Here is a 16334-nt window from a genome sequence, read left to right on the forward strand (position 1 = left end):
ATTTCTTTTTGGGGGGGATGGTCTTGATTACCGCCTCCTGTACAACGTCATGAACCTCCACCCATAGTTCTTTAGGCACTCTGTTTATCAGATCTAATCCCTTGAATCTATTTGTCACTCTGGGATTTGATTTAGGTCATACTTGAATGATCTAGTGATGGTGATTGCAGCCATGAAATTAAAAGACGCTTGCTCCTTGGAAGGAAAGTTATGACCAACCTAGACAGCATATTAAAAAGCAGAGCCATTATTTTGCCAACAAAGGTCTATCTAGTCAAGGCTATGGTTTTTCCAGTAGTCATGTATGGATGTGAGAGTTGGACTATAAAGAAAGCTGAGTGCAGAAGAATTGATGGTTTTGAACTGTGGTGTTGGAGAAGACTCTTGAGAGTCCCTTGGACTGCAAGGAGATCCAACCAGTCCATCCTAAAGGAGATCAGTCCTGGGTGTTCATTGGAAGGACTGATGTTGAAGCTGAAACTCCAATATTTTGGCCACCTGATGCAAAGAACTGACTCATTTGAAAAGACCCTGATGCTGGGAAAGACTGAAGGCAGGAGGAGAAGGGGACAACAGAGAATGAGATGGTTGGATGGCATCACTGACTCAATGGACATGAGTTTGAGTAAACTCTGGGAGTTGGTGATGGACAGGGAGGCATGGTGTGCTACAGTCCAAGGGGTCACAAAGAGTCAGACATGACTGAGCAACTGAATTGACTGAGTGACCAGTCTAAGGATTTTGTGTATATTTTCGACAGCTACTTATTAGATTGATAATGAACTATACCAGCATACCATGTTTTGATAATGGATCCTACCTGAATATCATTACAGACTTTAAGGGGTATAGCAGTGAGGTGACACAATAAATCTAATTCTCTGTGGGAAAAGAGAAGAAAAAAAAACAACCACCAAGTGTCAGAACAAAACAACAAAAAATAATAGAACTGAAAGTCAGCAATGTACACATTCCAAACTAATAAATATCATCTGAGCTTAGAATTTTTTTTAAGAAAGGATAGATCGTCCTTTCAATTTAAAATGTGGGGCTTTTCATGAATTTTGACTTTTCTAGAGCTCAAAGGGTCTCGTGCTGCTGCTAAGTCGCTTCAGTCGTGTCCAACTCTGTGGGACCCCATAGACTGCAGCCCACTAGGCTCCTCAGGCCCTGGGATTCTCCAGGCAAGAACACTGGAGTGGGTTGCCATTTCCTTCTCCAATGCATGAAAGTGCAAAGTGAAAGAGAAGTCGCTCAGTCGTGTCCGACTCTTAGCGACCCCATGGACTGCAGCCCACCAGGCTCCTCCGTCCATGGGATTTTCCAGGCTACAGTACTGGAGTGGGGTGACATTGCCTTCGCTGCAAAGGGTCTCCTGTGTTGCTTAAATACTAGTTGGGGAGAGAGAAGCATTCACTTAAATGTGAACGTGAAAGGCGCCCCCTGTTGAAAACTACCCGAACTTCTGATTCCTGAATCCATCTCTGCCTTTGAGAAAAATTACAAGTGCTTAAGATGGTTCAAGGGCAACCCACTCCAGTACTCTTGCCTTGAAAATCCCATGGGCGGAGGAGCCTGGTAGGCTGCAGTACAGGGGGTTTCGAAGAGTCGGACACGGCTGAGCGACTTCACTTTCACTCTTCAGTTTCATGCATTGGAGAAGGAAATGGCAACCCACTCCAGTATTCTTGCCTGGAGAATCCCAGGGACGCGGGAGCCTAGTGGGAAGCCATCTTGGGGTCGCACAGAGTCGGACACGACTGAAGTGACTTAGCAGCAGAGCAGCAGCAAGATGGTTCATAATAAGGCCTCTCTTCTTGCTTTAGCTTCTGCACGCCAGATTTTTGGCTGCCATCCTGATTTATTTAACATCAGCTCACTGTCAAGCTCCTTCTCCCCATTCCTCCTGGGGTTTGCACAAGTTGCTCCCTTTGCCAAGCAGATTTTTCCCCACTCCCATACTCCCTTGACTAAGTTCTTTGGTTCTTATAAGACTTAAGGAAGGATGAGGCGTCATTAGGCAAAGGTCATTTGCCTAATGACCTTTGCCTAATACTGTCCAGGGTACCAGCTGGAAAATGGGAAGCTGGAATGGAGGACCGGTGTCCTTAGAGACCACGTTTTTAAAAAGAATTCACCGTATTTCCCTAGTATTCAGCACAGTAAGTGCTAAATTCTCTTAAACTATGTGTTAAAAATATGTGGTGAAATGCAGCCCTTTCAGGCAGGCCACAGCCGAAGTTTCTTCAGCTGCTTTGGCTTTCCTGTCACAACCTGAGGACTATTCTCAGCCAGGACTCCCAGGCTGCTCTCATTCCCGTAACCTCGGGTGCATGTGAAGCCTAAACTGCGTTCCCTCAGAGGTTCATCTACGTCTGACCTGTCTGGCCCCTGAAGAAGAGAATTCGCCTCAGAAACGGGCCGTGCGAAGGAGGAGCGTGCGAGGCACACTAGTTCAAAGCCAGACGGCCAGCAATGGAAATGCCGGGGCTTGGTGACAGCTACATGGGTCTCTCAGGTCGTCCTCAGGCCCAGCCCACGCGGAGTGTGTCAAGGCCTGAGCATGAGGAGTCGGCCGCTTCGCCTCAGAGAAAAGAGCAGGGCCTCTCGCCGCCGGCAGCGGGAAATCTCGCCTCGCGCGGGCTCCTGCGGGCTCCCACGCGCCTTTGCGCGCCCGCGGCCCTGGCCGACTAAGAGGCGGGAAGCCTGGTCCCGCCCCCAAGCTCCGGGGAGGGGCGTGACCGCTGCAGGCTCCGCCCACGCGGCGCGCACGGCCCCACGGCAACCGGCACAACACAACAAAATGGCTGCTGCGCCGCTGGGCGCCTGAGGGGAACTGCCGGCACCTCTCCGCCCGGCCTCGTCCGGCGGGCTTGCTCGGCCTCGCTGTTTCGTGGTGAGTGCCAGGCCTGGTCTAGGCCGTTCTCCGGCCTCCAGGCGGAGCGGGTGGGGACCAGCGGCGAAGGCGGGAAGGCCTGGACCCAGCGAGGGATGGATTCGGGGCGGGGGCGTGTGCCTGGGAGTTGGGATTGGATGGGAAGGAGGGAGGGCCCGGAACCGGCGTGGGGCGGGGGAGGAGGATGGAGGGAGGTTTGGATTAGAAGTGAGGAGGTCACGGGGTGGGGGCTTTGGGATGAAGGGCCGGAGTGTGGGGAGGTGTGGACGCGGGGGTTCGGCGAGTGAAAGGTAGGGTCCCGCTGCCGAGCGGAGCGGGGTGGAGGTGTGCCAGGTGTCTGCGGGGAATGGCTGGGATACAGGATGGTGTGGGTACCCTGACGGGCGTCCTGAAATCGACCGGAACACAGTACATGGAGAAAAAAGAGAGTTGGGATATGGGGAAGAAAAAGAAGGGGAAGAGCAAATACTTTGTCGTATAACGGTTAAGGGACAGGTGCATTTTCAAGTCAAAGCTTGGCTTCACGTCTTGATTCTGCTACTGTGCTACTGACCGTCTGTGAGATTTGGGCTTGCTAATGTTTTCTCGTTTGTGAAAATGCTCGCTGACTGCTTTTGAGTGTACCTTGTGTGCCAGATTCGGTTCTACATCCTTTAGTCCTTCCCATTAACTGATTTAGAATTTAAAATAACTTGAACGAGGTCATCATTCCCATCTTAAAAGTGATGAAACTGGATCAGAGAAGTTAAATAATTTGTCTATGTCACACAGAAAGTGGAAAATTAACCTTTGAACTCAGACTTAATTGTAGAACCCAAGCTCTTAGTTCTTAAGGATACATTGTCACTTATAAATGAGGTTAATAATTATCATAATATACATTATCTGCAAGAATTTGTTTGGTAATGTCTTTAGAGTGCTTAGCACAGGCCTTTCTTCACTCATTCAACAAATATTTATTGTGCACCAAATCATACAGCCTCTACTGTATTGTAGCCTAAACTCTAGAAGGAGAAACAAGCAATAATCAAGTTGTTTCACAAATAATCATTTAATTCTACTTGTAAGGTGTTGGGAAGGATGCTATTTGGGGCAGAGACCTGATCCTCTTGTGTGTTTTGAGTGTGGAAGTCCTGCCTTCCCAGCCCTGTATTCTTAGAGCCTCACAGTTCTTGGTGCCTTAAAGTTGTGGAATAGAATTGAATGACTGAAAAAAAATAAACTAATGAAAAGGTTTGGGAAGCTTTTTTTCTCCCATACTTGAGTAGCATGGAGAGAGATGTGAGAGGAGAGCTCCGGATGTTAATAGGATACGGAGGGACACAGATGTCAGGGTGTTAGAAGAGAGAGGCACGTAGATAGCCAGTTGGGTTGAGATGAAGTGGAATGGATGGAGACTGGAGTGTTTTGTTTGAAGAGGGGATAATTAGAAGCCAGAGTATTTGAATGAATTAGGATGTCAGAATATTTGCTGTGATGAGCAGTTTGGGAAATCAGGATGAATACAGAAATGTGGAGGCAGGGCACTGGAGAGAATTGTAGAGAAATGGAGAAGACTAGTACAGTGTTAGGGAAGAGACTTTGTGGGAGAACTTGGCAGTCAGAATGGGATGAAGGGTGGGAGGCAAAGGTTGATGAGCACAGGATGGGAGAATTGCCCTTGGTGAGAAATAGGAGTCAGGGTATTTGAAAGGACTAGTTGGAGAAAAAGAGTGTTTAAATGTGTCAGAGGGTATGGGATGAAGTCGAATTATAGGGAAAGTACTGAGATGTGATTAAAGGGCTAAGGGGTGCCATGGAGAGGGATATGGAGGTCAAGAAATGGGGATGGATATTTGCTTATTGGAGTAGCTGGGAAGAGAGATGGAAGGTTTGGGAATTATAGAGATCTGCTTCATTTGGATGGAGAAGGCAATGGTATGCCGCTCCAGTACTCTTGCCTGGAAAATCCCATGGATGGAGGAGCCTGGTAGGCTGCAGTCCATGGGGTTGCAGAGTTGGACATGACTGAGCAACTTCACTTTCACTTTTCACTCTCATGCATTGGAGAAGGAAATGGCAACCCACTCCAGTGTTCTTGCCTGGAGAATCCCAGGGACGGGGGAGCCTGGCAGGCTGCTGTCTTTGGGGTCGCACAGAGTCAGACACCACTGAAGTGACTTAGCAGCAGCAGCAGCCTAATTTGGAAAAGATAAGAGATGATGGAATCTTAGAAAGGCTGGATAGAGGTGAAGGTGTAGACTCTACTAAGCTGTGGTGGAGGGGATTGTTAGATCAAGGCCAGTTTCTGAATCTGAGGACAGGATGCTCAATCATATGACTTTGATTATCACATCATTCCAGTGGCTTTCTTTTATTCTGCAGACTTACCTTCTGGGTTTTCAAAATGTATCTCCAGCTCTGGACTTGTTTTGATTTCAGTTTATCCTGCCCCTTCACACACACCAGCCCTGCCTCTCGTCTCTGTCTTCTCTTTTCTATTGCTCGGCCTTTCTGTTGTTTATGTAATTGCAGACCGCAGCCTTGGTCAAGCAGCATCGCTTGCTCTCTCTCTTAAACTCGTGGTTCAAGGTTTTACTGCTGCCAGGTGTCCTTCCTCAAGTATAGTAAATCCTTAAGCCCATATTACTGAGTTAGCTCTTCTGTGAGATCGTATGTCCAGGCTTTACAGGGGCTATGGCGACCCAGGGAGGAGGTCTGGGAATGCACTGTGACTTCAAAGCCATCATTTAATCTTTCAGGTTACAATTCATTAAAGGAAGGAGTTGATTTTGATTTCTGGAATCCATTCTAATATATTTATTTAACTCTATTATTGAGTAGGGCAGAGTTTTTCTAATCAAGAGAGATCTCATGATATTCTAGTGAGGCCCAAAGAGTCTTGGTCATTAGGATGTTGTGAGAGGAATTTGGGATGGTTCAATATTTTAAGAAGTTAGAGATAAGACTAAAGTGCAGGGTATAAAATAATTGTGTTGCATAAAAATGTAGGATGTACATGCATTTTTAAACCAAGAAACTAAAAATGTGTATAAAGCATATCTCTGGAGCATGTAGCATGCTGTCATTCTAATCTTATCATTTTCTGTCATGCTATGAGATAGAGAAGGACATACAGAAGTGGGAACTGGGCGCTGTACCACTCCTCTTTTATTTTTTAAGTCCTTTGCCCTTATGAAAATTGTATTTAACTCAGGAATGAATAAAATTGTGTTATTAAAGCACATGCCTCTTAGCTCTTTCAAGCTTGAGTATATCATTATTTAGAAAGAGAGCACCAGTACAATCTAACACAGAATGAGGCGTATTACAAAGAGACTTTTTGCCTTGGCAGAATGTTAAGATAGAAATTGTTTGCCACACTTGTGAAATTAGGTCCTAAAGCTTTGTGGTTAAGACATCAATAGCAGTTGTGTGAATTGAGGGAAGCTTTTCTGACCTTTGTGGATGATTTGACATGAAAAAAACTAAAGAGAAAGTAAAGACATAGATTTGCAGTTTAAAGTGATCTAGATTGTAGAACAAGGCAGTTGTCCTTGTTGTACTATATACCTGTGAAACAATAATCACTTTTTAAAAAAATTTAGCAGGTTTTTGCTACCCTCAAACTAGTCTCCAAGACGCTAGATCGTGAGTTCAGTGGTGCTTTCGTTGTATTAAATTTTCTGTTTTTCCTTCAAAAAAATTAAAATGTTTTAAAAAGCTACCATTTATTTTTATTTATTTTCCTTCCTTCCTGTTTTTATTTTATTATTTCTTTTGGCCATGCCTCACACAGCCTGTGGGGCTTAGTTCCCTGACCAGGGATCGAACCCACAGCCCCTGAATTGGAAGCATGGAAACTTAACCACTGGACAGCTGGGAAAGTCCCTGGCATTAGGATTTGAGCTATCCAAAAACTTTGGGTTGCAGATTACTTTTCTAAAAATAGTTTGTGTTTTGTCTCCACACTTTAGGGCTTCCCTGGTGGCTCGGTAGAGAGTCTGCCTGCAGTGCAGGAGACCCAGGTTCAACCCCTGAGTCGGGAAGACCCTCTGGACGAGGGAATGGCTACCCACTCCGGTATTCTTGCCTGGAGAATCCCATGGACAGAGGAGGCTGGTGGGCTGCAGTCCATGGGATTGCAAAGAGTTGGACCCAACTGGGTGACTAACATCTACACATACACACACTGCATTTTCAGTAGTGAGGGTATGGGAGATTATGGATACTGAGCAAAGTAGAAGCATTGTTAATGCAGCTTGTTCAAGACCTATACATCTTATAACATTTTTTGGTCTAAAAGTTTGGCAGATTTATAATTTTTGCAGTGTGCTTATAAGAGCAGTTGTATATCATGAAAATCTTTTTTGCATAAACCTGACTTGTAAGTTAGGACTCTTGGTATTGAGGACTGATACTGCTCATGAAGATAGCCTTTTGTTGAAGTATTGAATAGCATTTTATTGTTTCTAGGTTCTTTATGAATAATGCATTCTATAAATAGTAATTATCTGCCATCTTCTAAGCTCTGTTCTTGGCCTGGAATACATCAGTGAATAATATCGCTACTTTCATGGAACTTAAATTCTACTAGATTAATTGTGTGATTTGACTTACAAGTTAATTTGAGAGAAGAACTGATTCTCATCATTACTCCAGCTAGCGTTCTATCTGAGTTTGGACTTTTACCTAATACCACTGGATTTGGCAGTGATTTCTTGGATATGAAATCAAAGGCACAGGCGGCAAAAGGAAAAATAGACCAGTTGGATTTCTTTAAAAATTTTAAATGAGTATCAAATGACAATATCTCAGGGACCTCCCTGGTGGCTCAGAGGTAAAGAATCGCCTGCCAGTGCAGGAGACACGGGTCTGATCCCTAGGCCAGGAAGATCCCACATGCCACAGAGCAGCCAAGCCTGTGTGCCACAACTACTGAGCCTGTGCTCTAGAGCAGAGGAGCCCCGGTGAGTGAAGCCGGCGCACCCTAGAGCCCATGCTTCGCAACAAGAGAAGCCGCCACAAGAAGAAGTCCCCGCACTGCAACTAGAGAAAAGCCCAGGCAGCAGCGGAAGACCCAGCACACTAAAATAAACAGTTTTATTTTTTAAGACAGTATCAATTAGTAGAAAGGAAACCACAGGGTGGGAGAAAACTTTTACAAATGATTTATTTGACTAAAGTTAATATGCAGACTATATAGTGAGAACTCCTGAAAAGGTTAAAAAAAAGAAAGACCAAAGGCAAGCATTTGCACCAGAAATTAGATATAGAGGGCAGTGCGGCTCCAGCCCACAGAGTCTGGGAAAGTAGTGACAGATGTGAGGCTAGAGAGACAGGGCCACATCCCGCGGGCTCTCATAGATCGTGATAAATATTTCATTTATTACAGACCCATAGATTAACCTTTTAAATAGATCACTCTGGCCACAATGTAGTGATGGAAGAGGAAGGGAAGAGAGCTTATAGACAAATCAGCTAGAAGCTGTTATAGTAGTCTGATGAGTGTGTGAATTAGAGTAGACGAGAGGGGAGATGGAAAGAAGGGGACTAATTTGAGGGATACTTAGGAAGTAGAATTGACAAAACTTGGTGACTGATTGGTTTTGGGAAGAAGGAAGTGACTCCCAGTTTCTGGCTTATTCCCAAGAGCACTGTCCACTAGTAAGGGAACGCTGGGGGAGGAACAGGATGGGAAGAAAATGAGGGCGGGATGAGGGAAATGATACGTTCAGTCTGGACATGTTGATTCAGGATGCCAATGAGATGTCAGGTAGACAGTTGAGAATAGGTGTCTGGACTCAGAAGAGTTGGATTGGAAATATAAACATCAGTAAAAAGGTGGCATTGGGAATCATGGGTGTACATTAGGTTGTCTCAATTAAGTTTAGAGAGAGATCAGAGGAGACCTGAGGAGCTCTGACATTTAAAGAGTGAATGGACGCGCCTTGGCCAGGAAAGGAGGCTGAGGAGTGGCCAGGGAGACGGGAGGAGAGTGTGGTGTCCCAGAAGCCAGAGGAAGAAACTGTTGCAGGAACGAGAGAGCACTGATCAGCGTGAAATGCTGCTGGTTGTCAAGTATTTCCAGCTTTATGCACTCTAGAACTCTTTGTAAGTAGAAGAGGCACTGTGACTAGTTTGGTCCCATAAACTGAGAACGAAAGTGACAGATGAGGCTTCTGGCTGGAGTACATGTCAGTACAAGACCTTCTGGAGGTCTCTCTTCCCTCTGGTAAGGTAATCAGCAGTGTCTGAAATGATGTCTGCTTCCATCAGCTTGGAGTAGTGTGGGTTCTAGCATCTATAACTTCTGAATTTAAAATTTTGTAGGCTTGAAAATTTTAGAAATAGACTAATAGTTTTGATAGCTCTAAAAATTAACATTGTTAAATATACTGGAAACTCTTACAGGTTTTGATGGATACCTGGCTTTATTCTTGCAATGAAGAAAGGTGCTCAGCAAAAAATTTCCAAAACAAAGATGCCATCATCATCTCACTCTCCTAGTCCATCATCTCTTACGTCCAATATGAGATCTAGGTCACTTTCACCTTTAAACGGATCTGAGACTCTGCCTTTTCATTCTGGAAGACAGTGGTATGAGCAAGTCGAGATTATAGGTGAAAACACTATGCTTTTGGACCACCATGACCAGAAAGGTAATGCTTTTTAATCTACAAATTTCACCAAATACTCTTCTAAGTACAGATGGAAAATATTGAACTTACATTTTTGGTCCAACTATAACATGTATCCATCCTACTAGTAACTTGACCCATTGTTTTTGACAGAAATTGTCTAAGGACAGTGGAGGATGGAGGCTTCCGGTTGAGGGCGAAGGGTTAGAAGAAGGGTTTCCGGAAAGAGGAAGCTTTATCTCCTGTGGCAGGAGAGTACTTTAAAGTTCATGTGCCAGTTTACCATCGTCCTTGGTTGAGGGGAAGGCATATCTGCTCACTTCAGAATGGAGTGCCTTAATTCAGTATAAACATGTTGTCCACCCCTGGGCTGTTCCAGGCTGCTTATCGGCAAGCTACCAATCTGTGAATGGACTGATTCTCACATCAGGGACACATATGAATGTTCACCAAGGTTTTTATGTTTTTCTTAAAAGCATTCTGTCAGTCTAGGAATCTGTTTTCAAAAATGGGTTCTTTTCTTAAGAAATTTACTTACTGTGATTAAATACAAAGAAAACTTTTTTGTGATTTCTTTGCTATGTCATGAAATCATGGTCATCAAATTCTATTGATGAATACTGCTGCTGCTGCTGCTAAGTTGTTAGTTTAAAAAACTAACATTAAAATACTGCTAAAAACCTCAGTGCTGCCCATACTTAAAAGTATAAATTTTAGATTCATCTGCTAGGTTCAAGTCCTAGATTTGCACATTTTTAGCTGTAAGAGTTGAACAAATTGTTTTTCTAATTTTTTTTATAAAGGAGAATAGTAATTTCTATCCCAAAGGTTTGTTGTACAAATTGCATTTTTTAATGTAAAGCATTTAATACAAAGCTTACACACAGTTAATATTTATGAAGTATAACTTATTGTCATCATTATGAAATGCTACATAAAGTAAAATATTAGTTAAATATTCCAGTTAGAACTAGCCAGCTGTTTTTACAATTGCGTGGTCTAAATTTTTGTTGTTGTTGTTTAACATTAAGACAGTTTGTTTCTCAAAGTATTCATGTCTTCCTCTTTTGATAATGATCTGTTTGCATAACTTCAGAAGCTGATTCACATGCAGGAGTTCGATATATTACAGAAGCCCTTGTTAAAAAACTTACTAAACAGGAAAATTTGGCCTTGGTAAAATCTCTGAACCTTTCACTTTCCAAAGATGGTGGCAAGAAATTTAAGGTAGGTTACCAACATTTCTGAATACAGACATTATTTTAATTTTTGTGCTTTAAAATGAAAAAATAAATATATATGGGATTTACAGTACTATTTCATCCTAATGTCGCTGGATTTGTTGCAGATCTTTTACTGTTTCTAGTGACAGTTCTCCATCAGAAGTGTGAAGTGTGACTTCTTCAAATTCATAACCTCCTGTTATTCTACATGTTAGTGATTCTCTCTAGAAAGCGTCAGCAAACTACAGTCTAAATGCCAGGTTAGGCCTACTGCTTGTTTTTGTTAATAAAGCTTTATTGGAGCACAGCTACACTCATTTATTTCCATATTGCCTGTGGCTGTTTTTGTGTTACAATATCAGAAGTAAGTGATTGTCAAAGAAACTATATATGCCTCACAAAGCCAAAAAATATTTACTACCTGGCCTTTTGCAGAAAAAGATTACTGATCTCTGCTCCAAACTGTTTACTACTTTATTCTATTCATAAACTATACACCATGAGTACACTGGAATTTAATTTTTATTTTTTTAATAAAAATAATTTCTTATTTATTTTATTATTATTTTATTATTTTGTTTATTATTTTTTTTATTATTTATAACTTAATATTTTTGGTTGGAAAAATATGAACTTAGATGCCTCCAGTCACAAAAATTAATTCCAGGAGATTGACAATCTTAATGAAAACAAAACAAAAATCAACCAACAAAAGCGCTATCAAAGTATTAGGAAAGAGTGTGTTTTTAATCTTAGAGTTGGGAAGGCCCTCTAATCGAACACTAACCCTAGTACCACAAAGAAAAATACTGACAGATTTAGCTTACATAAAGATTAAAAAGTGGTGTTTAACGAATTATTATCTTTTAAAAAGTTAAAGAAAAACAACAAGCTGGCAGGTAGTGTCTTCAGCATGTGTAACAGTATCCGCATAATATAAAGAGCACCTGTGATTCAATAGAAAGAGACACCAAATGGTAAATGTGCAGAGGATAAGTCTGTTCACAAAAGTATTATAAATGGCTGTTAACATGAAAGTATATTCAGTTTCATTACTGTCAAAGAGATGAGAAATAGAACAGTGGTTTGATGCCATTTCTCATCTTGTATGTCTAATAGATAAGAATTAAAAAGATTATTTCAGCATTCAGAAAGATGTGAGAAATGGATCTTCTCATTTGGTCTTAGTGGATGTATAGATGGGTACAGCATTTTAGGAAAACAGTTTGATAGTATTTATCAAAATTTCAAATGTACTTATTTGATCCAGCAATTAAGTTTATACTTACTGAGTTTATACTCACCAACATAGCAGTTCTATTTCTTGATGTCTGTTAATATTTACACATGTATCCAAAAGTATCTGAAAAGTAATGTTTATTAGGCATTATTTAAAATAGAAAAATTGGAAATAACCAGTTGTCTGTCAGTAGGGAATTGCTTAAAAATTATAGTGCAGTATACCATGAAATGGGCTTCTCTGGTGGCTCAGTGGTTAAGAATCCATCTGCAGTGCAGGAGTTGCAGGAGACATAGGTTTAATCCCTGGTCAGGAAGATCCCCTGAAGGAGGGCATGGCAGCCCACTCTAGTATTCTTGCCTGGAGAATCCCATGGACAGAGGAGCCTGGTGGGCTATAGTCCATAGGGTCACAAAGAGTTGGATACAACTGAAGTGACTTAGCATGCACGCACACCATGAAAAACTTTCAAGTGTCTTGGAAAACAAGAACAGAAACAAACTCCCAGAACTCTTACGTATTAATGTGGGGAATGGTCCAGTATATTTAATGGAAAAAACAAATTCTGAAGTATTTTTAGTAAGGTCTCAAAATACTTTTTTAATTCATTAAAAATACTTTTTTAATATATTAAAAATGCTTTTTTAATGAATAGAAAGGTCTGTGTGTATATACGTTGGTCTGTTAACAAGGGTTACCTTTGAGCAGTGAGATTTTTTGGTGGGGAAGCTGAACTGGAGACCTGATGAAGAGAGCTTTTTATGTTTTGTTTTAAATTTTAATTAGAATATATTTATGTTTTATGTAATTAAATAGGAAAAAAGGAGACATCCTGGAGTTTAAAGATTGTAAAAATAAAATATCAAGTTAGTAAATCCTTACTGTGTGGTTTCTATATACGCCAGGTATTACATTAGGCTGTAGGAATAAATATAGAAGTGAATAAGCTTAGTTTCTGATTTTGGGAACTTAGTGTGAAAAATGCCTATTCTGATTTTGGGAACTTAGTGTGGAAAATGCCTAGAATTAAGAGGAGAAATATTGAGGAGGAGTCAAAGGAAGTGAGTGGGTCTGGGAGAGACAGACCCAGTGAAAAAGTCTGAAGGCGCTGTTGGAATAGAAGATCCAAGAGTGTGATGGATGGAGACCAGAGGAGGAAGAACTTAGGAGAAACATATGTGCTGTAAAATGTCAGAGCAACATCTAACAGCATGAAAACTGGGAAAAAGTTGTTTGATTTGGCAGTGTAAAAAGCCATCTCCATTCTTGAAGCCCACCAGCTTCATTCTTTTAGGGTCTTTGCTGTTTGTTTTTTTTTTCTGCCTGGTATTCTCTGTCTCAAGAGAAGACTCTACACATGGACATCACCAGATGGTCAACACAGAAATCAGATTGATTATATTCTTTGCAGCCAAAGACGGAGGAGCTCTATACAGTCAACAAAAATAAGACCAGGAGCTGACTGTGGCTCAGATCATGAACTCCTTATTGCCAAATTCAGACTGAAATTGAAGAAAGTAGGGAAAACCACTAGACCATTCAGGTATGACCTAAATCAAATTCCTTATTATACAGTGGAAGTGAGAAATAGATTTAAGGGACTAGATCTGATAGAGTGCCTGATGAACTATGGACGGAGGTTCGTGATATTGTACAGGAGACAGGAATCAAGACCATCCCCATGGAAAAGAAATGCAAAAAAGCAAAATGGCTCTCTGGGAAGGCCTTACAAATAGCTGTGAAAGAAGACAAGCGAAAAGCAAAGGAGAAAAGGAAAGATATAAGCATCTGAATATAGAATTCCAAAGAATGGCAAGGAGAGATAAGAAAGCCTTCCTCAGCGATCAATGCAAAGAAATAAGATGAAAACAACGGAAGGGGAAAGGCTAGAGATCTCTTCAAGAAAATTAGAGATACCAAGGGAACTTTTCATGCAAAGATGGGCTCGATAAAGGACAGAAATGGTATGGACCTAACAGAAGCAGAAGATATTAAGAAGAGGTGGCAAGAATGCACAGAAGAACAGTACAAAAATGATCTTCACGACCAAGATAATCATGATGGTGTGATCACTCACCTAGAGCCAGACATCCTGGAATGTGAAGTCAAGTGGGCCTTAGAAAGCATCACTATGAACAAAGCTAGTGGAGGTGATGGAATTCCAGTTGAGCTATTTCAAATCCTGAAAGATGATGCTGTGAAAGTGCTTCACTCAATATGCCAGCAAATTTGGAAAACTCAGCAGTGGCCACAGGACTGCAAAAGGTCAGTTTTCATTCCAATTCCAAAGAAAGGCAATGCCAAAGAATGCTCAAACTACCGCACAATTGCACTCATCTCACACACTAGTAAAGTAATGCTCAAAATTCTCCAAGCCAGGCTTCAGCAATACGTGAACCGTGAACTTCCAGTTGTTCAAGCTGGTTTTAGAAAAGGCAGAGGAACCAGAGACCAAATTGCCAACATCCGCTGGATCATGGAAAAAGCAAGAGAGTTCCAGAAAAACATCTATTTCTGCTTTATTGACTATGCCAAAGCCTTTGACTCTGTGGATCACAATAAACTGTGGAAAATTCTGAAAGAGATGGGGATACCAGACCACCTGACCTGCCTCTTGAGAAATTTGTATGCAGGTCAGGAAGCAACAGTTAGAACTGGACATGGAACAACAGACTGGTTCCAAATAGGAAAAGGAGTACGTCAAGGCTGTGTATTGTCACCCTGTTTATTTAACTTATATGCAGAGTGCATTATGAGAAATGCTGGGCTGGAAGAAGCACAAGCTGGAATCAAGATTGCCAGGAGAAATATCAATAACCTCAGATATGCAGATGACACCACCCTATGGCAGAAAGTGAAGAGGAACTAAAAAGCCTCTTGATGAAGGTGAAAGAGGAGAGTGAAAAAGTTGGCTTAAAGCTCAACATTCAGAAATCGAAGATCATGGCATCCGGTCCCATCACTTCATGGGAAATAGATGGGGAAACAGTGGAAACAGTGTCAGACTTTATTTTTTGGGGCTCCAAAATCACTGCAGATGGTGACTGCAGCCATGAAATTACAAGATGCTTACTCCTTGGAAGAAAAGTTATGACCAACCTAGATAGCATATTGAAAAGCAGAGACATTACTTTGCCAACAAAGGTCCGTGTAGCCAAGGCTATGGTTTTTCCAGTGGTCATGTATGGATGTGAGAGTCGGACTGTGAAGAAAGCTGAACTCCGAAGAATTGATGCTTTTGAAGTGTGGTGTTGGAGAAGATTCTTGAGAGTCCCTTGGACTGCAGGGAGATCCAACCAGTCCATTCTGAAGGAGATCAGCCCTGGGATTTCTTTGGAAGGACTGATGCTAAAGCTGAAACTCCAGTATTTTGGCCACCTCATGCAAAGAGTTGGCTGACTGGAAAATACTCTGATGCTGGGAGGGATTGGGGGCAGGAGGAGAAGGGGACGACAGAGGATGAGATGGCTGGATGGCATCACGGACTCGATGGACGTGAGTTTGGGTGAACTCTGGGAGTTGGTGATGGACAGGGAGGCCTGGCGTGCTGCGATTCATGGGGTTACAAAGAGTTGGACACAACTGAGCGACTGAACTGAACTGAGTGGCAAATAAGGGTGGTAACGTGAAAGCTGAGTAGGAAACAGGTGTTGTGTGAGGTGATTTGTATCATATAAAGGAGACTGAGCTTGTTTCCAATGGAAACAATGAAAACAGTGACAGACTTTAATTTCCTGGGCTCCAGAATCACTGCAGATGGTGACTGGAGTCATGAAATTAAAAGACGCTTGCTCCTTGGAAGAAAAGCTATGACCAACCTAGACAGCATATTAAAAAGCAGAGATATCACCTTGCCAACAAAGCCCCGTCTAGTTAAGGCTATGGTTTTTCCAGTAGTCATGTATGGATGTGAGAGTTGGACTATAAAAAAGCTGAGCGCTGAAGAATTGATGCTTTTGAACTGTGGTGTTGGAGAAGACTCTTGAGAGTTCCTTGGACTGCAAGGAAATCCAGCCAGTCCATTCTAAAGAGATCAACACTGAATATTCATTGGAAGGACTGATGCTAAAGCTGAAACTCCAATACTTTGGCCACCTGATGTGAAGAACTGATTCATCTGAAAAGACCGTGATTCTGAGAAAGATTGAGGGCAGGAGGAGAAGGGGACAACAGAGGATGAGGTGGTTGGATGGCATCACCAACTTGATGGACATGAGTTTGAGCAAGCTCCGGGAGTTGGTGATGGACAGGGAAGCCTGGCGTGCTGTGGTCCATGGGGTTGCGAAGAGTTGGACACACTGAGCGACTGAACTGAACTGAGTGTGTTGAACGTAGATTCCAGTGGCAGGGAAACT

General features: G+C 42.2%; 1 protein-coding gene across 8 annotated transcripts in view; it reads left to right on the forward strand.

Annotated features, from left to right (window-relative positions):
• The first annotated feature begins 2749 nt into the window (after positions 1 to 2749).
• Positions 2750 to 16334, forward strand: part of CNTRL (centriolin) — a 90119-nt gene continuing 76534 nt past the window's right edge. For 7 of the 8 annotated variants that reach the window (XM_070795400.1, XM_070795399.1, XM_070795403.1 and 4 more), the window contains exons 1-3: positions 2750 to 2896; positions 9290 to 9537; positions 10613 to 10743. In XM_070795400.1, the coding sequence (XP_070651501.1) occupies positions 9321 to 9537; positions 10613 to 10743 (348 nt within the window). In that variant the 5' untranslated portion in view covers positions 2750 to 2896; positions 9290 to 9320. The remainder of the gene's footprint in view (positions 2897 to 9289; positions 9538 to 10612; positions 10744 to 16334) is intronic. The other variant, XM_070795401.1, reaches the window with a different exon arrangement.

Source organism: Bos indicus, chromosome 8 (assembly GCF_029378745.1).
Source record: "Bos indicus isolate NIAB-ARS_2022 breed Sahiwal x Tharparkar chromosome 8, NIAB-ARS_B.indTharparkar_mat_pri_1.0, whole genome shotgun sequence".
In the NCBI taxonomy this organism is placed as follows: domain Eukaryota; kingdom Metazoa; phylum Chordata; class Mammalia; order Artiodactyla; family Bovidae; genus Bos; species Bos indicus.